This window comes from Neophocaena asiaeorientalis, unplaced genomic scaffold (genome assembly GCF_003031525.2).
Source record: "Neophocaena asiaeorientalis asiaeorientalis breed wild unplaced genomic scaffold, Neophocaena_asiaeorientalis_V1.1 scaffold543, whole genome shotgun sequence".
NCBI classification, from domain to species: Eukaryota; Metazoa; Chordata; class Mammalia; order Artiodactyla; family Phocoenidae; genus Neophocaena; species Neophocaena asiaeorientalis.
Genome location: NW_020173671.1, coordinates 629,044 through 651,060, shown reverse-complemented (window position 1 = coordinate 651,060; position 22,017 = coordinate 629,044). Strand labels below are relative to the sequence as shown.

The following is a 22,017-nucleotide window of genomic DNA, read 5'->3' as shown; positions in this document are numbered from 1 at the left end:
TTTACGTCATCCGCGTGCGCCTCAGGAAGAGGCGAAGCATGAGAACGCCCCCGCCCCCTCCTGCCCGCCGGGGTCTTTTAACTTTTGTGAAAATACAGCCAGATCCGTGCAGCCAGCTTGAGCTCTGACGGAGAGAGCACCTTACCTGTCCAGGACTCGGTTTCCCTCCCCCTACTCCCTTGGCTTTCTTTCACTTTTATTTTTTCTGAATGAATTCATTTATTTAATTCTTAGCAGGGTGGGAGGCTTTTTTTTTTTTTAATTTTTTTTTTTGTAGGGGGCAGGGCGCACCCCGATCGCTATGTGGAACCTCCCCGACCAGGGATCGAACCCATGACCCTTGCATTAGAAGCACTAAGGCTTAACCGCTGGACCACCAGGGAAGTCGGGGAGGGATATGTTTTTAACTTCTGTATTCTGGCTAGTTACGGTGACAATAATAATGATCGGAAGAATTTATTGAGCACCCATTAAGGTACTTTACATGATCTCGTCCATCCTCACAAAAACCCTGCTTTACAGATGTGGAAGCTGAGGCTCATTGCCATGCTCTCGTTCCTTAGTTTTGTAACTCAAACACTTAGCAGCTTTGTACTGTTTTTTGGCACATTTTTTTAAACTCTCATACTATATACATATACGATTGTGATAGGGACAGAGTAAAGGGACAAATTAGGTAATTAAATAGTTAATCCCACTAGGGGATTGCAAGTAAAGAAAAAAGTATGGGAGACCCCTGTAAGTTAATGATCACTCAAGAAAACAGGTTTGCTTAACCACAAAACCAAGCAGGCCTGCTTAGCAACAAACCATGCAACAGAAGCATGAGACATGCCCTCCCAAAATAAAACCCTGGTGGCATGAGACCCACATCCTGCCCAGTGAACTCAGTAAGTTAATGACCCCTAGGACATGCTCTCTGCACACATAAAAAACAATAATTTATGGAAAGATGACATATCAAAGTAAAAGACCCTCATTGTACTGAGACCTGAAATAATTTTTCCATAGTGCCATGACAGTCATGGCTTGACCATGTAGGGACAAGAAAAGTGACTTCCAGTTTCATCAGTTTGGCCCTGATCCTTCTCCTGACTTGGGTCCTATATCTCCCACTGCCCCCTGAACAAGTGTAGCTTATTCAAAATCACTGGATCTGAGACAGCTCCCAATCCTCCATACTTACCCCACACTTTGACAGACCCTGTGGCCCTCTCATTTGATCCTGCATGCTGCCACCAGATTAAGCTACTAACCTGACATTTAAATCACACCAACGAGGGTGCTTGTGGATCCAGTTCAACTTACAGTCTGATCACTGTAGCCTAAACTCAACTCTCCCTCCTATGAACTAGCAGAGGTAAATCCCAGGATATAGGGCACACTTTCATGGACTTGGTAAACTAGAGCTAATCAATGAATTTGGTAAAGTAGCAGGATACAAAATAAATGCACAGAAATCTCTTGCATTCATATACACTAATGATGAAAAATCTGAAAGAGAAATTAAGGAAACACTCCCATTTACCACTGCAACAAAAAGAATAAAATACCTAGGAATAAACCTATGTAGGGGGCTTCCCTGGTGGCGCGGTGGTTAAGAATCCGCCTGCCGGTGCAGGAGCCCTGGTCCGGGAGGATCCCACATGCTGTGGAGCAACTAGGCCCGTGTGCCACAACTGCTTAGCCTGCGCTGTAGAGCCCATGAGCCACAACTACTGAGCCCACGCGCCACAACTACTAAAGCCCGTGCCCATGCTCCGCAACAAGAGAGGCCACCGCAATAAGAAGCCCGTGCACCGCAACGAAGAGCAGCCCCCGCTTGCTGCAACTAGAGGAAGCCCGCGGGCAGCAACGAAGACCCAACGCAGCCAAAAATAAATAAATAAATAAATCTATTTAAAAACAACAACAACAACAAAAAACCTACCTAGGGAAACAAAAGACCTGTATGCAGAAAACTATAAGACAATGATGAAAGAAATTAAAGATGATACCAACAGATTAAAACTCTTAGAGGAAAACATAGAAAGAACACTCTTTGACATAAATCACAGCAAGATCTTTTTTGATCCACCTCCTAGAGTAATGGAAATAAAAACAAAAGTAAACAAATGGGACCTAATGAAACTTAAAGGCCTTTACAAAGCAAAGGAAACTACAAACAAGACGAAAAGACAACCCTCAGAATGGGAGAAAATATTTGCAAACGAATCAATGGACAAAGGATTAATCTCCAAAATATATAAACAACAGTTCATGCAGCTCAATATTAAAAAAACAAACAACCCCATCCAAAAATGGGCAGAAGACCTAAACAGACATTTCTCCAAAGAAGACATACGGATGGCCAAGAAGCACATGAAAAGCTGCTCAGCATCACTAATTATTAGAGAACTGCAAATTGAAACTGCAATGAGGTATCACCTCACACCAGTTAGAATGGACATCATCAGAAAATCTACAAACCACAAATGCTGGAGAGGGTGTGGAGAAAAGGGAACCCTCTTTCACTGTTGGTGGGAATGTTTATTGATACAGCCACTATGGAGAACAGTGTGAAGGTTCCTTAAAAAACTAAAAATAGAATTACCATATGACCCAGCAATCCCACTACTGGGCATATACCCAGAGAAAACCATAATTCAAAAAGACACATGCACCCCAATGTTCACTGCAGCACTATTTACAATAGCCAGGACATGGAAGCAACCTAAATGCCCATCGACAGACAAATGGATGAAGAAGATGTGGTACATATATACAATGGAATACTACTCAGCCATAAAAAGGAACGAAATTGAGTCATTTGTAGAAACGTGGATGGATCTAGAGACTGTCATACTGAGTGAAGTAAGTCAGAAAGAGGAAAACAAATATCGTATATTAAAGCATATATATGGAACCTAGAAAAATGGTACAGATGAAATGGTTTGCAGGGCAGAAATTGAGACACGATGTGGAGAACAAACGTATGGACACCAAGAGGGGAAAGTGGCGGGGGCGGGTGGTGGTGCTGGTGTGATGAATTGGGAGATTGGGATTGACATATGTCCACTAATATGTATAAAATGGATAACGAATCAGAACCTGCTGTTTTAAAAAATAAATAAAATAAAATTCAAACAAAACAAAACAAAACGGTGGCGGGGGGGTCTTCCAGAGTTGAGAAATATTGAATGCAAAAGGAATGATTAGGTTTGGGATTTTGACTAGGCTCTGACTGGTGTTCTAATTAGGGAGCCAGTGTGGCTGGAGGGGAGTAGGAGAGAGGTTTCAGCTTCTCTGGGGGAATCTCTCATTGCTGTTGTTTTGGTGAAAAGGGAAGGAACACATCTCTGATGTAATAATGGGAAATAACTGCAAACAAAGGTTTGCCTTATAAATAACTTAGCACCACAGTGCATAACTAGTTCATGCAATAAGGAATAGAGAGCTTGCATTGAATGAAGTTGAATTAGCGGATACCATAACTTGTAGAATTAAAGTCTTTATTCTCCCGTTATGACTAGAGCATTCTTATTGTCTAAAGTGTTTATACTTACTATATTATAGTCAATGTTTATTCTATCTTGCTCCAAAAACAATTTGAATCTCCTATAAGTGTACAATGGCGTTAAATGCCTCTCTTTTACTTTATGTCTTTAATTTCCCCTCCTTCCCTCCAGCCTCACTGACTTCTTGCATTTCTTTCCACCGCTGGGCCTTTGTGTTTGTTGTTTCACCTGTCCATTCTTTCTCTTTGATCCCCATCATATGAATTCTTCATCTCTTTCAATTCTTTAATATAAAGTCACCTTTTCAGTAAGGCCTTCTTTATATAAAAGGGACACACCACACCACCCCCTGCATTCCATAGCACCTATTACTAACAGTCTACACATTTTACTTTTTTTTTTAACTGTCAGTCTCCATGTTCTAGAATGTAACCTCCATGGGAGCAGGGATTTTTATCTGCTTTGTTCACTGCTGTATCCCCAAAGCCTAGAACAGTGCCTGACACATTGTTGCATGAATTCTGTGCACTCCACTGCCTATTAAGACATGGATTGATTGGTTGGTTGACTAAATTAGGGAGAGCAGAGGCTTTTATTAGTAGATCCACAAAAATTTATCAAGTTCTTATTTAACAACAAGCACTGTTCTAGGCACCAAATACAAAGAAGAATGGAATAAAGCTTCTAGGTACTCACAGTCAAGTGGGGAAAATAGTTAAACAATTACAGCAATGAGTTAAGGCCATAAAGCAAGTATGAATGATGTGCTGCATTAAGGAGGAAACACCTCTCTGCTTGGCAGAATCAGGGAGATGAAAGATGCATAGGAATTACCAGCTAGAATGGCTGTGTTTGAGCTCCTGAGCTCCGCCACCCCACGGATACCAGACAGGATATCACTGGGGAAGAGGTTGGGGGGTGCCAGAGTCGGGGTGCCAGAGTCGGAGACAGAGGTGGCAGTGGAGCAGAGAGGCCCTGACGCTGAATGGGGAGAAGTCGGAAGTGGAGCCAGGGGGAGCGCCCGCCGATGACGTCACGGACCAGCCTGCCTTCGAGCCTCGGCGCGCTTTCCAGGGGGTGGAGTCGCCGGAGCATCATGGCTGCCTGCCGGGCTGAGGCTCCTGGCTCCGTGAGTGCTGTTCTCTGCCCCTCGTCCCTTTTTTCTTGCCTGTCCCGTATTTTCTTTCTGCTCCTGTAAGCTCCACCTTGCCTCTTTGCCTCCCTGACTTAGCTGGCCGCCCCCAGGCGAGGGGGGACGGTGAGGCTTTTCGTCCCGCCCCTCTCACTGGTTCTGCGATTACATTTATTCCACTATGACTGTGGCGCCGGCTGTGAACCATAAATACACCTCTGTCCACTCTTTAGGCTTCAAGCCCAATGGGAAGCCAGGAGCAGACGAACAGCTAACTGTGGGGGTGTGGATTCCTGGGGGAGACCTCTGACGCAGCTGTATGGGAAAGGGGTAACCGATAATCTGGAAAAGCTTCTGAGACCCGAAGTACGTGCAGGAGTTAGCAAGGAAAAAAAAAAAGCGCTAAAAGAGGTTTCAAGACGGAGGCAAAAAACATGTTCAAAGGCAAGAGACAGAGCAGGTGTCTTTGAAAAACTCAAAAAGTTCAGCTGGGTGGTGGTGGAGAGGTCAAAGGTGACAGCCTCATAAGTCTTGGTAGGCAGTGATTTCAACCGGAGGATAATTGGGAGTTATTGAAGGGTTTTAAGCAAAAGAGTGGATAAGTTTTGTTTTCGTTTCCTGAGGTAGCACCGTAGAGAGTGGACTGCGGTGGTCTCCAACCTTTTTGGCACCTGGGACCGGTTTCGTGGAAGACAGTTTCTTTTTTGGGGGGGATGGTTTCGGGATGATTCAAGCACATTGATTTATTATGGTCTCTATGCAGTCAAACCTCTCTGCTAATGATAATGTGTTTTTGCAGCTGCTACCCAGCGCTAGCGTCACACTGGCTCAGCTCCACCTCAGATCATCAGGCGTTAGATTCTCATAAGGAGTGCACAGCCTAGATCCCTCACATGCGCAGGTCACAGTAGGGTTCTTGCTTGTATGAGAATCTAATGCCGTCGCTGCTCTGAAAGGAGGCGGAGCTCAGCCGATAATGCGAGCAATGGGGAGTGGCTGTAAATACAGATGAAGCTTCGCTTGCTCACCACCCGCTGCTCACCTCCTCCTATGCTGCCTAGTTCCTAACAGGCCACCGACCGGTACCGGTCCATGGCCCAGGAGTTGGGGACCCCTGGACTAGAGAGTATCAGTTAGAACGCTGTGGTTTAAGTGTAGTAAGAGATGGTAGTGACCCCGACCATGGCAGCAATGTTGAGGTTCCAGAGGTGAAAACAGAGTAAAAAGATACTGAGGAGATAGAATCTAAATTAAGTAAGCTCCCCAGATTAATACTGATATAGGCTGAAGTTTGAGAACACTGTACCCTTTCTTCTCGACCTCATCCACTGACTGCATGGCTTTAATAGCCAGTGATAGATGCTGATTTTTCCTAAATCTCTGCTTTGGCTGTGATCTCTCTCCTGAGCTCTAGTTATATCCATCTGCCTGCCAGATTCTCCATCTGGCCAACCTACAGGCACCACATATGCCCAACACTGAGCTTTTCAGAAAATCCACCCCTCTTCCAATGTTCACTAACTTGGCAAATAGCACCCTCAACCGAATAGTTCTGCCATGACATGTGGATGTCCTCTTTCACTTCTTCCTTTCCCTACACAAGACCCAAGTTCAAAACACACTCTGGAGCTAACTCCCCCCACCCCACCCACTCCTGGCGTCTGAGTCGATAGACGGGATCACCTAAATATCAGTTGCATTTTAAACAGAACTTTGGTGATTCTGAGGCATTGGTACCACTTTGAGAAGCAGTAGTATTCAGTGTGCCAATGGACAGGTCCTCAGGAATAGGAGCTGAAAGAGAAGATCAAGAGAGGAAGGCAAAAAGTGGGAGTCTGATGTTGGTGGGCAGTTCTGAGTGATAACCTGGTCCAATTTTGACAACACTGACCATGAACAAGAGTGTTTGACTGAGATGGGGTGAAGGTGAAAGTCAATGATAGGGCCATCCACAAGGACACTGAAGTCATCTAGAACTTGAACACTGGTTTTTCAAGCTGTTTTCAAGCTGCTAAAGGTTAACTGGATGTGGAGGAGTGACTGGAGGAGCAGGGATAGAGCTATAATGGTTTTGAATTATCACTGGGGATCAAGAAGGGTAAAGGTCATTAAGTATTGTTGAACTCTGTCGGAATTTTAAAATAAATCTGCTTAGCACTAGGAGTAGGCTAAACTGGCCCCCTCCCCTAGAGTTATCTATATATAAAGGCTACTGTGTCCCCAGAATCTGGTACATATACAGAGATCGTTCCTGTCCTCCTTAGGAAGCCCACATCTTAGCTACAAAGACAGAACAGGAAACAATTCCAGTGGGATTGTATCTCATATATATTTAGCTTATAGGCACTCAAATGTATACACTCCACTAAAAAAAGAGGGGATGCTTAAAAATTATACCCTGCTTATGTCCTTTTTTTGCGGTACGCGGGCCTCTCACTGCTGTGGCCTCTCCCGTTGCGGAGCAGAGGCTCCGGACGCGCAGGCTCGGTGGCCATGGCTTACGGGCCCAGCCGCTCCGCGGCATGTGGGATCCTCCCGGCCCGGGGTATGAACCCATGTCCCCTGCATCGGCAGGCAGACTCCCAACCGCTGCGCCACCAGGGAAGCCCCTCTGCTTATGTCCTTTTATGGAATGTCTATTATTAGGCACATTTCCACTTCCATATACATATTACTGTACAGTGTTATGTACTATTCCTTTTGAGCAATTTAAAGGATTTTTTTTGAGGGTGACCTTAGACCAGTCTTGTTTTTCAACTTGCTGGCTTTAGAATCAGACCCCATAGAAGGTGGGCTGCCACTGTATCTGGTGGTCATTGCTCCACGTGCAAGGTACTGTGGGAGCTCCAAGGAGGGAGCAGCATTCTGCCGGGGATGCTCAAAGAAGAGTTCACAAGGAATATTTATTCTAATTGAGCACTTTAAGGGTTGGTACAGGTTTGTTAAAGAAAGAGGCAAGACCAAAGCTGGATGGCCAGTTTTCTAAGTTGATTGGCTAAACTAAGACTTCTAAGGTTTCTTCAAGCTCTAAACTACTTTACTTTACATCTTCATTTTTTTCCCGGTTGACTTTTTTTTTTTTTTTTTTTTTGCTGTGTTGGGTTTTTGTTGTTGCACGCAGGCTTTCTCTAGTTGCTGCAAGCGGGGGCTACTCTTCGTTGCAGTGCGGGGGCTTCTCTTATTGCAGAGCATAGGCTCTAGGCACCCGGGCTTCAGTAGTTGTGGTGTGCGGGCTCAGTAGTTGTAGCACACAGGCTTAGTTGCTTCGCGGCATGTGGGATCTTCCAGGACCAGGGATCGAACCCATGTCACCTGCATCTGTGGGTGGATTCTTAACCACCGTGCCACCAGGGAAGTCCTCCCTCTTGATTTTTTAAAAAAATCTATTCCTTTATTATTCCCCAGTTTCCTTGGTGGGCAAGATGGTCAGGAAGGTGTTTGAACTCGCTTCACTTTCCTCAGGAGCAAGCCTGGCTTGAGGCTGCCCAGGCCTTCATCGAAGAGACCCTGTGTCCACCTGGCAAGGAGCCTGATGTCCAGTTGACTCAGTTGGTAATTGACTGTGTGAAGACTGTCTGGTTGCCCCAGGGAAGGAACCAGGGTTTAACACTGCCCCTCAGCTACAGGTAAGGAGAAGTGGGATTCCCAGGAAAGTTAAATTTGGGATTGAAAAGGAAGGACTTATCATTTGAGTTGACTAAGGGGAAACTTAAGGGGAGGAAAAGGTGGTCTAAAGAAAACCCCTTCTGCCAGTCTTTCTCATTCTCCATCAAGCTGCTTTCCTTTTCTTGTAGTTCTCCTTAATTGGCTCAAGTTTAGAGACAAGGAGAGGGGCGTGAGAAGACAGAAAGAAAATACGGAAAAAGAACCCTCAAAGTGGGGAGAGAGGCTGATACTATTTCGTTTTGTGCATTAGGAAACTAAGATACGGACTGTGACTTCAGCAAGTGTAGATCGTTGATTTTGAAAGACCTGAGTTTGAGGTCTTCTGAAGGTGCTTTTTGGTTTTTGTCCTTTTTAACACTGTACTACCATTCCTAAACCGTTCTAGGCAATGTTAATAAAGTACTACAGGAAAAGGGTTCCATGGCCAAATAAGTTTGAGAGACATTGCGTAAGATAAACTTCTCTAGGAGAATGATGGGGCTCATTGACATGTTAAAGGCTCCGAAAAGCTCTGCAAAAAGAAACCTGCTTGCCTCCTCGTAGAAGTAACTAGTATCTGGAGTGTGAGGGTATATCATTCTTGTGAATATCTTTATATTTTTTTCTATCCATGCATCTATCCCTAAGCAATATTCAGTAGTTTCGCATACCTTTAGACTTTGTATAAGCGGCACCATACCTTGTGTATCACCTGCGGTTTGCTTTTTTGTGCTTAACATTATACTTGTGAGATTTAGTCACACTGATAGCTCTAGGTCATTTATTTTAACTGCCGTAAGGTATTCTGTTACGTGAATAAACGTATCACAGTTTTTTCCTTTTTAAAAAAAGGTAGAAATGTGTTTAGCTTTGTTTATTTTGTTATTTCCCAATAATAACTGAAAATCCAAAAAGGATAATTGAAAAGTGGTAAGTCAGCAATTTTTAGAAAACTTGCAACCTGTTTAAGTTTCTTGTTATTCTTCAGGATAAATGTAGACTAGATAGCACAATATGTAGAAGATGGTGGATGAGGATAGAGTAAAATTTATTTGACAGGTATAAATATTCATTCATTTTTCCATTTCCCTTCACTGAGTGCCTGCTGTGTGCCAGGTACTGTGGTGGCCTTGAAAGTTGGAGGGCAGTGGCCCATGCAAAAGGTCTGCGGTTATCACCTTCAGTTTCCTGACCCAAACCCTGAAGAATCTGAGAAAAGTGACCCCTATCCTTACTGTTTTCTGTCCTGAAGATGCCTAGGGTAAAGGCACGGTTCCCTCCGGTTGTTTTTTCCTAGGCTTTTACAGAAGTAGGGAAAGACAAAAAGACTTTTGAGTGAGACATACCTGGCTTTGCCACCTACACCACTGTGTACCTGAACCTCTGTAAATTTCCTCATTGGTGTGTTTCCAGGGGTTTTTGGTGAAGATTCAATGCAGTATTGAGCATGAATGGACCCAGTACAGTATGTGTATAGCAGGCGTGCAACGATGTTAGTTTCTGACTTTGCCTTTTATCTGCTCTGAAGTCATTGGGGAGGAATGAGGCAGACGTGGAAGGGGAGTGGGCCATCTAGAGCAGCATTTCTAATCTCTAGCACTCACATGTGGCTTATGTTCATGAGTGCAACAAGGAGGATAAATTGTCATGTTTTGTAACCTTATCCTGTTTCTTTTCCGCTGAAAAAACGATGGGAGTGGAAATGAGTGAAAAAACCGTGGGAATGTAATAATGGTATTACAAAAATGTGAATCTATCACAACTTTGATAATTTAACTCGTATCACATTCTCTGTGATACACCTCACAATTGGTAGTGACTAAGCAGTGTTGCGGCACTTTGCTTAAGATTGGTTGATCTCAAACATCTCTTGAGATTTGGGAGCTTGTGATATCAACTCCCACCTCAGCCTCAGCTTCCCAGCCAGTCTCTAGTACTGTGATACTCCAGACTAGGAAGGAAACCTGGCCGGGGCCAATGAGGTTGAGCCATTAGGCAGATGCCTTAGTGCCCCCACTGAAGTTCTCTGTGGAGCTGAGAGCTGAGATGCTGTCAGGGGAGCAGTTTGTGTTGTCTCTAAAATGTTCTCCCCGCCTGCTCATCTCCTCAGGCTGCTCTTACATTCCCACTCCATTTCTCTGGGTCCTCTCTGTGGCACTGTCTTGTTCAAGATATGATTCAGCACAGACTTTCTTCCTGCCTTCCCTAGGTACTACCCAGTGTTTGGACCCAGACCCCATCCTCATTTTCTTAGGCCCTCACTCCCAGTTTTTTCAACCAATCAAACTTCCTTAGTCCAGGTTCCCCATTGATCTTTCCTTGGGCTCTTGGGGGATTTGTTGGGGTTGAGGATAAAATTCCTAGGCTTGAACATAGCTTTACGAAACCTCTGTTCCCTTCACTCTGCAGCTTTGTCTCAGTAAAGGACCTCAGGACCCACCAACGTCTCCCATGCTGCAGCCACTTGTCCTGGAGCAGTACTGCGTACCAGGCTTGGGCCAAAGAGGCCGGACCACGTGGCGTCCCCCTGCCCCGGGAACGGCTGTTACTTTTAGGGACACTAACAGACCTATCAGGGGACTTGGAACAAGAGTGCAGGAATGGAAGCCTCTATATAAGAGATAACACTGGTACCCTGGGCTGTGAGGTGAGTAGGAAGGGGGCAGTCAGATCCCTCAGATACTAATAAGAATGGTGTCTAGGGAGCGAGACAATTAAGTCTCTGAGGGAACAAAGATGGAGGGGGGTGGACTGGATGCCAGGGTCCTGATTAATCCTTGCCCTTGGTCTTTTCTAGCTCATAGATCTGGACCTTTCTTGGTTGGGCCATCTCTTTCTGTTTCCCAGCTGGAGTTACCTCCCTCCTGCAGTGAAGTCCTCAGGAGAAGGGCACTTGGAGCTCTGGGGTGCCCCTGTGCCAGTGTTTCCCTTGACCATCAGTCCTGGCCCCCTCACCCCCATCCCTGTTCTCTACCCAGAGATGGCTTCCCACCTGCTCAGGCACAGGTAATTCTTCCGTGTAGCGGAGAAGGCAGCAGTGTAAAACTGGGACGATGACGGTGGGTCAGTGGAAGGAGGGAGAGAAAGGCATTGAGAGTAATATAGATGGAATGTTCCCAACCGGGGACAGTGGGGCCTCTCAGAAAGTTCAGAGCCAGATTCTTCCAGGGAAGTGTGCCTTATCTAAGGGCAGGTAGACTTTGAAGGAGGTTTTTAGAACAATGGCTTTGGGCTATGGAAATTTTACATCACTACTAGGTCATAGTGGAAAGGAAGGCATTTGTAGGGGAAAAAAAAAAGAGAGAAATAAAAATGACTTCTGTCTCTACCTTTTTGAGAAGCAAGCACAGAAATGTGCAGCCAAACCTTGCTGGGGAGCTGGTTCGATTGAGCGCTCTGGTGAAAAGTCGAAAGAAAGCCTACTTCATCCTGTCTCTTGGTGGGTCATCCTCAGTTGGCAGCCATGTGTCTGTCATCGTGCAGGTGAGGATTAGGGTCAATTCAGGGGTGTGGAGGTATGGGAGTGGGGTACGAGCTCCTAATAGGAAAGATAACATCATAGGAGGAACCAGGTGGGAAAGGAGGACGGCTGGGGAGAGTTATTTCTGGAACAGTGCTGTTGAGGGAACAGTGTGAGTGACGCCTTCCCTACATACAGGAGGTGGGGAGTAGAATTCCCTGCTGTGCAGCTCATTCGAGGAGACAACTTTTGTATCATGTGTCCCATTTTGAAAACCTGCCAGAATCACTTGTTTTTCCCCTGCATTAGAAGAATGAGCAAGGAGAGTATTTATCTTAACACCATTAAAACATGAAATACATGTACTTTTAGTAAAACTTGGTACTTATTGTTGAGTCTTTTTACGTCAACTGGTACGATTTTATTTTTTTTATTATTATTTTTAAAATATTTATTTGGTTGTGCCGGGTCTTAGTTGCAGCAGGGTGGGCTCTTTAGTTGCGGCTTGCCAGCTCCTTAGTTGTAGCACATGGGCTCCTTAGTTGTGGCATGCAAACTCTTAGTTGCGGCATGCACGTCAGATCTAGTTCCCTGACCAGGGATCGAACCTGGGCTCCCTACATTGGGAGTGCGGAGTCTTATCCACTGCGCCACCAGGGAAGTCCCTGGTATGATTTTAAAGTCATTCATTTTTATACTGATTATTGTTATATGATTTATACAATTATCTGAATAACGTTTCAGAAGCATTCAGAACAATTAAAGGATGAACGGGCTCTTTAACATGCATATCGAAAAAGGAAACTATGAAATTTACTAGCACTCTAAGAATTCTTACCTGTATCTGTGTGTGTCATGAGCTGGAGTAACAGTAATTAGAGTATAAAGAAACTGAAAACGCTTACAAGCCACCCAAATTTCTAATCTTGTTTTTTCCTCTTGGGTTAAAGAGGAGCTTATGTATATTGTTTACATTAGAATGTTTTAAGTCTCCTAGAGCATTCAAAAATTCTGGGCATGGTAGGATTGGCTCATTCTAGGGGAAAAGCTCTGAAATGCACTTGAATTTCTGCAGGGCAACTAAAGTAGGCCAAGCCCTTTGGGTAGCTTATAATCTTATTGTAGATTCTATATCATATTGATTTGTAAAGCAAGCAGAGAATAATACAGAACAGTGTGTAAGTTCCAAGGTGTGTGGCATAGTTGTAACTGCTATAGCAGGTTAGCTAGAGTTTATTATGTGGAGAGAAGCCTAAGGAGGGAGAGTTTAGACTCGATCTGGTTCTTGAAGGTGGCTAGGATTTGAATCCCTAGAAGAGAGGGAGGGCTGTCTGGGACTGGAGTATCACCTGTACCAAGACTGGCCCTTTATTGAGTATATGCTGTATGCTAGGGGCTTTGGTCATTTCAGAGGCACAAAATTGAGTAAGTTGATGGCTCTTGTCCTCTGGAAGCTCTCAGCCAGATAAGTGAGTCAGTGATTACTGTTCAGGGTCATAAGTGCTGGGGTAGAGACATGCACATGCACAAGGCACTGTGAGGGTGCAGAGGTGGGCTTTGGAATAAGTCTGGGTGGTCAGGGGAGGAGTGATCTTGGTTTGTTTACAGGCTGCTGAAGAGACACGTTGGCGAAATACTGTCACTCTAGATGATCCCAGTGAATCACCTCCATGATAGAGGAGTGAGGTCATGTCTAGAAAGACTGAACTCTGAAGAGAGGAGTAAAGGTTCAGGGTAAACTGCTGTACCAGGCAGTTGAGGATAAGAGATCGCTAAGCAGTGACGGAGGCGCAGCTGGAGAGGGTTAGCGTCAGTTTTTTGCCCTGGGGTGGTGTGGGTCTGTCTTCCTCAGCAGGGTTTTTGTCTTAGAAGAAGAGTTGAGGAAAGAGGGCTGTGATGCTGTAAACTCAAGGGTGAAGTGTGGGTAAAACGGGCAGGATTCAGGGGATAGATATTCAGATCCTGGCATTCGGACAGAGGAAGGGAAGGACCTCAACGTCTGAATAAAGGAGAAGTGGCTGCAATATTGGGAGGTCCTAGTAAGAGGTTAGGGGAAGTCTGGTGAGCCCAGGGGGAGCAGGGGAGAGCAGAAGCAATAGTATTCAGTCATTCATTCGTGTGTTCAGTCAAACCGTCATTAGCTACTTGTTTTGCATAAGCAGTAAGCTTAAGCGAAATCTTAGCAATACCTTATGATGAGCTGTGACGTCCAAGGTCTGACTGGTGGTACTCAGCTGGTTTTAGAGAGAAATGGGGGCCTGTGAAGCCGAGCATAGGGGACTGTGAAGTTCAGGTATCCAGAGTCATCAGTGTGTTTTGAAGCCCCTGAGAATGGCAGCCGTGCTCTGGGAGGGACATGCCCTAGAAGACTGTTATATTTATTAACGGTCTCATCTATGTAACTTTTTTCCTTTTGCTTAAATTTCTTCAACAGCCACCTTGCTCCATTCCATAGGAGACCCTCTGCCGTTCATTTTTATTTTCCTACTTGGATGTCTCTCCCTTTCTGAAAGACTGAAAGTCTTCAGCATGTTATTTCTGGGTTTTTCCTTCATCTCGGCCCTTCCATCCTGTCTCTGGCAACTGCCAAGGCCATTCCTCCTCCGTCCCGGCCAGGGTTTTCACGGCCTTGCTCATTCTGGGTTCTGAACATTTCTGTGTTGTTGCCCATGCTTGAGTCCCGCTTCTCTCTCCTCTCTACGTCAGCAAAGCAGAGATGGCCTTCAGGACCTTGGCAAGTTCAGCTTCTTTCACTTGGCCTTCCTGATCATTCCAACCCATCCCGACCTCTTTCTTTCTCTGAAACCTTACCAGATGTGTATTGTTTTTGCCACTTGATCATACATGGCTCCATGTTATTACTTGGGTTTGTGTCTGTGTTTCCCCGTGGTTTGAAATATGTTGGAGTTGAGAGAAGTCTATGATATTTCCCTTAACATCTATCCCAATACTGGATACTTACGTACCGTGTGCATACTGATTAAATAAGTGAACGTTGTTTGTATGGCTGGTTTGTATGTTGGAGTGGGATGGGGAAAGGGCAGAATTTTCTGAAAGGAATATTTATGTATTTTGGAGAAAGTTGTAGGGCTGGTTTGTGCCTTGGGGGAGGGATTAGGAAATATTTGCCATTTCCGTGAGAGGGGAGAGAGCCTGAGAGTTCTGTGGCTTAAGATGTAATTGCGGAACAGGGAAGATGAAGAGGCAAGAAAAAGCTCTCGAGGAGTAGGTCTTTGAGGGTCACATTGTGATGGGAAGGGACCCTGGCAGAGGGGCAGCATCATGGCAGGCCTCTCACGTACCGTGTTGCCTGCTTCCGCACAAGCCAGATCCCTGCCCAGCTGGTGTGGCACCGAGCCCTTTGGCCTCATAAGGCCTATGTGCTGACGGAGCTGCGAGCGTCCAAGCTCCCTGGTCACCGTTACCGGATTTGGATGACCAGTCCCTCCTCCCGGCTTTTGCCACTGAAACCAGAATGTGTGCGAGAGCTGGAACTGGAGCTGGAAGGAGCCCCCTTGGAGACCAACCCCCAGCCACTCCCCATACTCAGCAATCCTCAAGACAACAAGGGTCCAGACGGTCTCGTCCGGGACTCCAGGCTCTTATCATACACGGTGAGCATAAGTGAGAGATCCTTGAGCCCGAAGGGCAGGAAACGTGGCGGTCTCCAAAGGGGATGGGAACAGGGATCACCTGGCCCTTTGGCTTCTTTGCAGGGAACGGTCACTGGCACGCTGAATCAGCCTGCGGGCCTCTACGAGCTGGACGGGCAGCTGGGGCTCTGCCTCGCCTACCAGCAGTTCCATGGTCTCAGGCGGGTAGTGCGACCAGGAGTCCGTCTGGAGGTATGTGAGGGGCCAGGGCTGGTGACAGAAGGAGGCCCTTTCAGTAGCTTGTCTTACCTTTATGGGCTGGTCCTTCTTTGCAGCAGGTCGACGCCTCTACAGCAAGATTATAAAAATAATAAATGTGTGTTGGGGCGCGGGGGTGCTTTTGTTAAGAATGATTTGGACGAGAGCTCAGGTCAGAAGGGAGTAGAGAGTGGGGCTCTGGGAGGAGCAGTTAGGTCCAGAGCCTCTCCTTTCCAGAAGGGCCTTCCAACTGGAGCTGAAGCGCAGGTGAGCAGCCAGGGCCCTGCTGGCCAGGAGCCCCCGGGCCCACAGAAAGGCTGAGTGAGGCCCCTGGGAGATGAAGCCTTACCGCAGGGGAGCAGCTTGTGATGGAAGGCGAGGCATAAGGGGCTGGAGGGAAACGACCTGTAAAGGAGAAATTGTATTTCTCCTGGGACCCAGGCAGTGGAAAACTGCATTTAACTCTGCCTGGGATCACTGAGTTGCTTTTTCCCTTCTGCCTCCCCAGCTCCAGGATGTTCATCTCCTGCAGTCAATGGGTGGGGGGACAAGAAGGCCCATGTTAGCCCCCTGCCTCCGTGGCGCCGTTCTACTTCAGGGCTTCTCTCGTCTGATGCCTGAGACTCAGTCTTCCCACCGAGCCCCCGGGGCCTCCCTGTATGAGCAGCTGGTGTGGGAACATCAGTTAGGACTTCCCCTCTACCTGTGGGCCTCCAAGGCCCTGGAGGAGCTGGCCTGCAAGTGAGGAGGACGAGGGTCTGGGCTGGGGAGGCGGTGGGAGTGGGACACTTCCTCTGTCAGTGAAGCCAGATTCTGGGAGAGACGGTCTTTGGGGGAAGTGACTCCACTTCTTTCCGTGGCCAAGGCTGTGTCCCCATGTGCTGAGACACCACCAGTTCCTGCAGCATTCCTCGCCTGGGAACCCCAGCCTGGGACTACAAATCCTGGCCCCTACCTTGGAGGTTCTCGTTCCACCTGGCTGCCCCGGTCGGAATACACACAGCGAGATCCTTGAAGAGCCACATCACTGTCCGCTGCAGAAGGTCTGAGGATGTGGGCATGGAGTTGGCAGAGCTGACGCCCTGGGGCACACCCCGGGCACAGGGGGCACATAATCTGATGTCTCCTCTCTGACAGTACGCTCGACTGCAGACCCCCTGCTCTTTCCCTACACTGGCCGCCCTGAAAGAGGAAGGGAAGTGCAGGGCCTGGGCCTCCTTTGACCCTAAGACCCTTCTGCCACTCCCAGAGGCTTCTCACCTGCCCAGTTGCCAACTCAATCAGCGCCTGGCCTGGTCCTGGCTCTGTCTGCTGCCCTCTGCCTTCCACCCGGCCCCGGTAAGCGCGTTTCCAGCGGGGCTCAGGGGACTTCCTCTTTTTGCCATTTTCACTACGACTGCCGTAGTCCTTTCTTGTCATTTTGACTACACTAGCCTTCTAACTAGAATACTCCACCTCTTCTTGGCCCCCTCTAATCCGTTCTCTTGCAGCAACTAGAAAGGGGTGGGGTACAATTGAACATCGATTATAAAACTCTTAATTTAACTGCTTCTTTTGTTTCTACCAGTGTGTATAAAATCAAACCCAAACTCCTTATTATGTCTCGGGAGGTCCTCCATGGTCTCCTAGCTCCAACCTCGATTTGTATACTTCCTCTCTGGCTACTAAATGTGTGAATGCAGGTGCATTTTTTCCACATCTGTCTACCTCACTTCATTATAAATTCTTTGAGGTCACAAACCATGTTTTTGTGGTTCACTTTGTAGCTCTAACAGTTAACACAGTGCCTGGCACGTGGTAGATGCTCAGTATATCTGTTTAATAAGACTTGATGCCTCGGCCTTCATCTCCTTGTAGGTTCTGCTTGGGATTCTGGTGGCTTCATCTCGTAAAGGTTGTCTGCGACTTCAGGACCAAAGCGGTTCCCTCCCCTGCCTACTCCTGGCCAAGCCCTCGCAGCCCCTCACTGACCCCGGGCTCATAGGTTTGGAGTTCAGAGGTGGAGAGAGATGGTGGTGGGGTAGAGGTTCTCTGAACTGGGGGCTTGGCAGAAAGCACTGCTGGGATTTACTAGAGATGCTGGAGTGGCTTCTGTTGATCAACCAGTCTGGCGGGAGGTGTAGGAGGCTGGTATTGGCAGGTGGTGTAGAGGAGCAAGGGGTTCCCGGCCAGAACTACAATTCCCAACATTCTCTTCTCCCTCCCTAGGCACACCAGGATGACAACTTCCATTTCTTACCTTCTTAGTGTGGAAGAGTAATGGGGCTTATTTGGGCTTATTGAGGTTTGTAGGCAGGGAAACCCTGGAGAGGAAAGCTTTTCAGATCTCGGAACAGGCGTTTTAGGGATTTATGAGAAAGTAGAATCAAGGCCTCTCTGCCTAGGTGGCCAGGGGTGGGACTGGCCATGCAGATGGAATGGTTTCTCCCTTGGAGGTATGACTCCTCCAAGATGGGGCTCAGGCCCAGGTCTTCACGTTGTGTTAGGGGAGCAGCTCTGGCCTGAGTCAGGCGGTGAGACCTGCAGGGCGGTCGGCTCTACTGCCCATCCCACAATCCTCTCCTCTTGCCAAAATAGAAAACTTTCTTCCTCCAGGCTGCCTGGTGCGGGCGGAGAGGTTCCAGTTGGTCGTAGAAAGGAATGTCAGAAGCAGCTTCCCTTCCTGGAAGGAGCTGAGCATGACAGGCTTCATGCAGAAGAAGCAGGCCAGGTTGGTCCTTAGGGTGGTGGCTGTCCTCTGAGACCCTGAAGGGAAGGGGAAGGGGAAGGGCCCGGTGCAGGTGGTAGAACTCTGGGGCCCACAACATCCAGTACCTGCATCGCTAAGAAACCTATTCCTTGTCTCTCCCGACAGAGTCTATGTCCAGATTTTTCTGGCTGATGCCCTGATCCTGTCTGTGCCCAGACCCGTCCTTCACTCGGCCACCTCCTCAAGCCCTCCTCAGACAGAGCCCTCCCTGCCAGAGGGTCCCCACATAGGACAGAGCCGGCTGTTCTTGCTGTCCCACAAGGAGGCACTGATGAAGAGGAACTTCTGTGTCCCCCCAGGAGCCAGTTCGGAGGTGCCCAAGCCCACCCTCAGCTTCCTCGTGTTAGGGAGCTGGCTTGGGGGCACCCAGAGGAAGGAGGGAACTGGATGGGGCCCACCCGAGCCCAGGGAAGGTGAAAACTCGGATCAGAAGGTAAACTGGGGCCTGGGACCTGGGACCTGACGTCCTGTGCCCCAGCTCCTGTCTGAGGGACCCTGCTCTCCCCCTCAGGTTCTCCTCATCTTCCTCAGCTCCTCAGTCCGCTGGTTTGAGTTCTTGCACCCAGGGCAAGTGTACCGACTCGTGGTCCCTGGCCCTCCCGTGAGTGCCCTAGTTCACCATGCCCTTCCCCAGAAAGCATTTTTTGGCTTGGGGTCTGGAGAGGAACTTCTAGGTCTCCTAGAAGAAGAGTGGATTTAGGTCAAATAGAAGGCCTGTCTGTGTCTGGATCACTTCCTTCACTAGGCTCCAGAGAGGCAACAAAACTGGATCGTAGTATGTTAGGAACCTGTCTCCGGACCAGGACACACTCAGAGACAATCATCTCCCCATTTCCTGGCAGACACCAACGTTGTTCAAGGAGGGTGGTTCATCCTGCGTATCACTGCGTCCTCCAGAGCTGGCTGGCTGTGCGTCCTGCCTCACTGTCCAGGATGAGTGGACCCTGGAACTTGCGAGCTCCCAGGACATCCCAGAGGTGCTGGGTATCAGCAGGGCACTGCCTGAATCCTCGCTGACTGACCTGCTCAGTGGCAAGTAAATGTCCAGCAGCTTCTCCAGCTAGTTTGGCTGCTCTCTCTTCCTCTGCCATCGTTGGGTGGGATGAACAGCCCGTTCTCTGCTACAGTGTGTGTTTCTTGCTTGTGATTTAGCTCTAGAGGAATGATGTCACTCTAAGATGCAAGTTGTGTTCCACACTTGATTTTCCCCCAGTATGTTACTGTTCTGAAACGACTGAGCAGGCTTTCTCACAGTTCAGGAAAAGCTTCAGCAATAAAAGGAAATACAAGAAACAAAAAAAACAAGGAAAAGCTGAAGAGCTTTAGGGAAGAACCTTCCTTTGGTGCAAGAAGTGGCTAACTTATGACTTCAGGAACAGCTGTACTTTCCTCGTGTAGGCTTTTTCGGGGTAGCTGCAGTGCAGTTGAAGAAGCTGCAGAGATACTTCCCCCCTGTGTAAACAAACAAACGAACCCCCTACTGGATTACATGTGTGATTTTTACAAAGCTGATCCCTATCACAAGTGAAAGTTTTCAAGGACCTGTGATTTGAAGGGAGTGGGCCTGGGCCCCAGCATACAAAGCTGTGAACAATGGACTGACTGAGATTCTAGGTGTGAATGCAAGTGGAGATTCACCTGTGCTGGGGCGTTTCCTGGTGAGGCCTCTGAGTGCAAGGCTGTGTGGGTTTTGAGTGACCTGCACAACCCTGCTTTTCCCATGAGCCCCGTTACTTTTAGCGCGCGGTTTGAGACAGGGCAAGGCTTCCCAGGGCCTCATAGATAATGTTCCGGCAGACACTGTAACTCCTTTCTGTCCTTGGGTCTGACTCCAGTCTCTGCTTTCTTAGGCCTCCATTCTCACTGTATTTCTCTGACCTTCCAGTTTCACAGATTCCTTGGTGTCTTTCTCAGCTGAGATTTTGTCACATCTCTGGATAAAGCCTGGTAATGACATCTCTTTGGGGGAAAGGTATGAAATAGAGTGATGGGACCTTGTGATCCTGAGAGAGACCACTGACCCCTCGCCTCTCCTTCTGTAGGGAGCTCTGGGGCCACGAGACGGTGTGTGAAGCTCACCGTAGCCCTGGAGACGGCCGACTGCGAATTCCCCCCTCACTTGGACATATATATTGAAGACCCACACTTGCCTCCCCCACGGGGACTTCTTCCAGGAGCCCGAGTCTACTTTAGCCAGCTAGAGAAAAAGGTTTCCAGGTGAAGATCTGTGTTGATGTCCTTGCCTCCCCTTCCCACTGATGTGGTTCTCTTGAACGTTCGCCCCTACGTGTGTGGCAATGACACCTTCTCTTTGGTATTACGTTTGCTGTGTTTCTCTGGCGTTTATGCCCTCTGCCCCCGCGAGATGTTCCAGACCAGTCCTTCCCTTATTCTTCCCTCTGCTCCAGTAAAGCCGGGGTTAGGGCATGTCCCTCGGGGGAGTGGCCTGGCCTGTGTTGCAGTCCCAGCTCCTACCTCACATTGACTTCTTTCTCCTCATCACTCTTCCTCCTCCCCCTGCAGATCCCACAATGTTTACTGTTGTTTCCGGTCGTCTACCTGTGTGCAGGTCCTGAGTTTTCCCCCAGATACCACAATCAGGTCAGTGGCCCAGGCCCCGGTCCCTAGACTTCACAGCCTCACATCTGCATACCATACTTGTTCCAGGGTCTGGAATTTTTGCCATAACTACAGTCTTCTCCACTCCTAGCAAAATATGTTGAGTTGCAAGGATTTCCTCTGCTTCAAATAAAAGATGTCCAGTACCTATCATTTTACCCAGAAAGATTTAGCGTTCTAGGATTTTCAAGGCTTTTCAGTCCAAAATACAAATCTTTCTTGGCTAACGTCTTGGTTTTTCAAGACTGAGAAATAACTGATGACAATCAGAGATCAAGAATCAAAATGGGGGGACTTCCCTGGTGGTCCATTGGGTAAGACCCTGCGTTCCCAATGCAGGGGGCTCAGGTTTGATCCCTGGTCTGACCCCTGGTTGGGGAACTAGATCCCGCATGCTTCAACTAAAGATCCCACGTGCCGCAACTATGAGCCCGCGTGCCGCAACTAAAGATCCCATGTGCTGTAACGAAGACCCGGCGCAGCAAAAACTAAAAAAAAAAAAAAAAAAAGAGTCAAAATGGGGGCCATGGGGCTTCCAGGAGAACACAGAAGCCACTACTGTCCCCATCCATATGCCTGCTGAGTCCTTCCAGACACACCCTGCTTTTAGAACCCTGTTGGCTGTTTTCTTGACCCCTTTCTCTCTTTAGTGCCCCCCTGCCCCACATCTACCTAGCCGAACTTCTACAAGGTGAGAAGGCCCCATTCCGGGCCACTGCCTCTTGCCACGTCGTTTCGGTCTTCAGCCTTCAGCTCCTCTGGGTGTGTGCTCATTGTACCAGCATCTGCCCGCAGGTATGAGAGGGAACAGGCCGAGCAGGGTGCAGGGTGCCAGAGGGATGTGATGGGATCCAGGGGATTTTCCCAACCACTTTCTTCATTCCAGGGAAGGTGTACTCGTCAGAGCCCTGCTTGCCCCACTCAGACATCTATAAGCCAGGCCAGCATCAGGTGAGAGCAGAGCACAAGGTGGGTGCCCGTCCCACCACTTACATGACTTTGTGTCTGCTGTCCCAGTGTTAGCACAATCTCTGGCTTGTGGGAATTGCTTAATAAATATTTTC

The 22,017-nt window shown here is 47.9% G+C and overlaps 1 protein-coding gene across 3 annotated transcripts in view; it reads left to right on the top strand.

The window, feature by feature from the left end:
- Positions 1 to 4,584: 4,584 nt before the first annotated feature.
- Positions 4,585 to 22,017, top strand: part of CTC1 (CST telomere replication complex component 1) — an 18,623-nt gene continuing 1,190 nt past the window's right edge. The window contains exons 1-20 of one of the 3 annotated variants that reach the window (XM_024748483.1): positions 4,585 to 4,626; positions 8,092 to 8,255; positions 10,684 to 10,921; positions 11,072 to 11,280; positions 11,616 to 11,757; positions 15,064 to 15,348; positions 15,451 to 15,579; positions 16,094 to 16,326; positions 16,451 to 16,628; positions 16,723 to 16,923; positions 17,443 to 17,569; positions 18,181 to 18,295; positions 18,440 to 18,767; positions 18,846 to 18,935; positions 19,177 to 19,370; positions 20,220 to 20,281; positions 20,377 to 20,551; positions 20,858 to 20,935; positions 21,604 to 21,748; positions 21,840 to 21,904. In XM_024748483.1, coding sequence (XP_024604251.1) covers positions 4,594 to 4,626; positions 8,092 to 8,255; positions 10,684 to 10,921; positions 11,072 to 11,280; positions 11,616 to 11,757; positions 15,064 to 15,348; positions 15,451 to 15,579; positions 16,094 to 16,326; positions 16,451 to 16,628; positions 16,723 to 16,923; positions 17,443 to 17,569; positions 18,181 to 18,295; positions 18,440 to 18,767; positions 18,846 to 18,935; positions 19,177 to 19,370; positions 20,220 to 20,281; positions 20,377 to 20,551; positions 20,858 to 20,935; positions 21,604 to 21,748; positions 21,840 to 21,904 — 3,191 coding nt within the window. In that variant the 5' untranslated portion in view covers positions 4,585 to 4,593. Of the gene's footprint in view, positions 4,627 to 8,091; positions 8,256 to 10,683; positions 10,922 to 11,071; positions 11,281 to 11,612; positions 11,758 to 15,059; positions 15,349 to 15,450; positions 15,580 to 16,093; positions 16,327 to 16,450; positions 16,629 to 16,722; positions 16,924 to 17,442; positions 17,570 to 18,180; positions 18,296 to 18,439; positions 18,768 to 18,845; positions 18,936 to 19,176; positions 19,371 to 20,219; positions 20,282 to 20,376; positions 20,552 to 20,857; positions 20,936 to 21,603; positions 21,749 to 21,839; positions 21,905 to 22,017 lie in introns of those variants that run through there. The other 2 variants (XM_024748482.1, XM_024748484.1) reach the window with 2 other exon arrangements.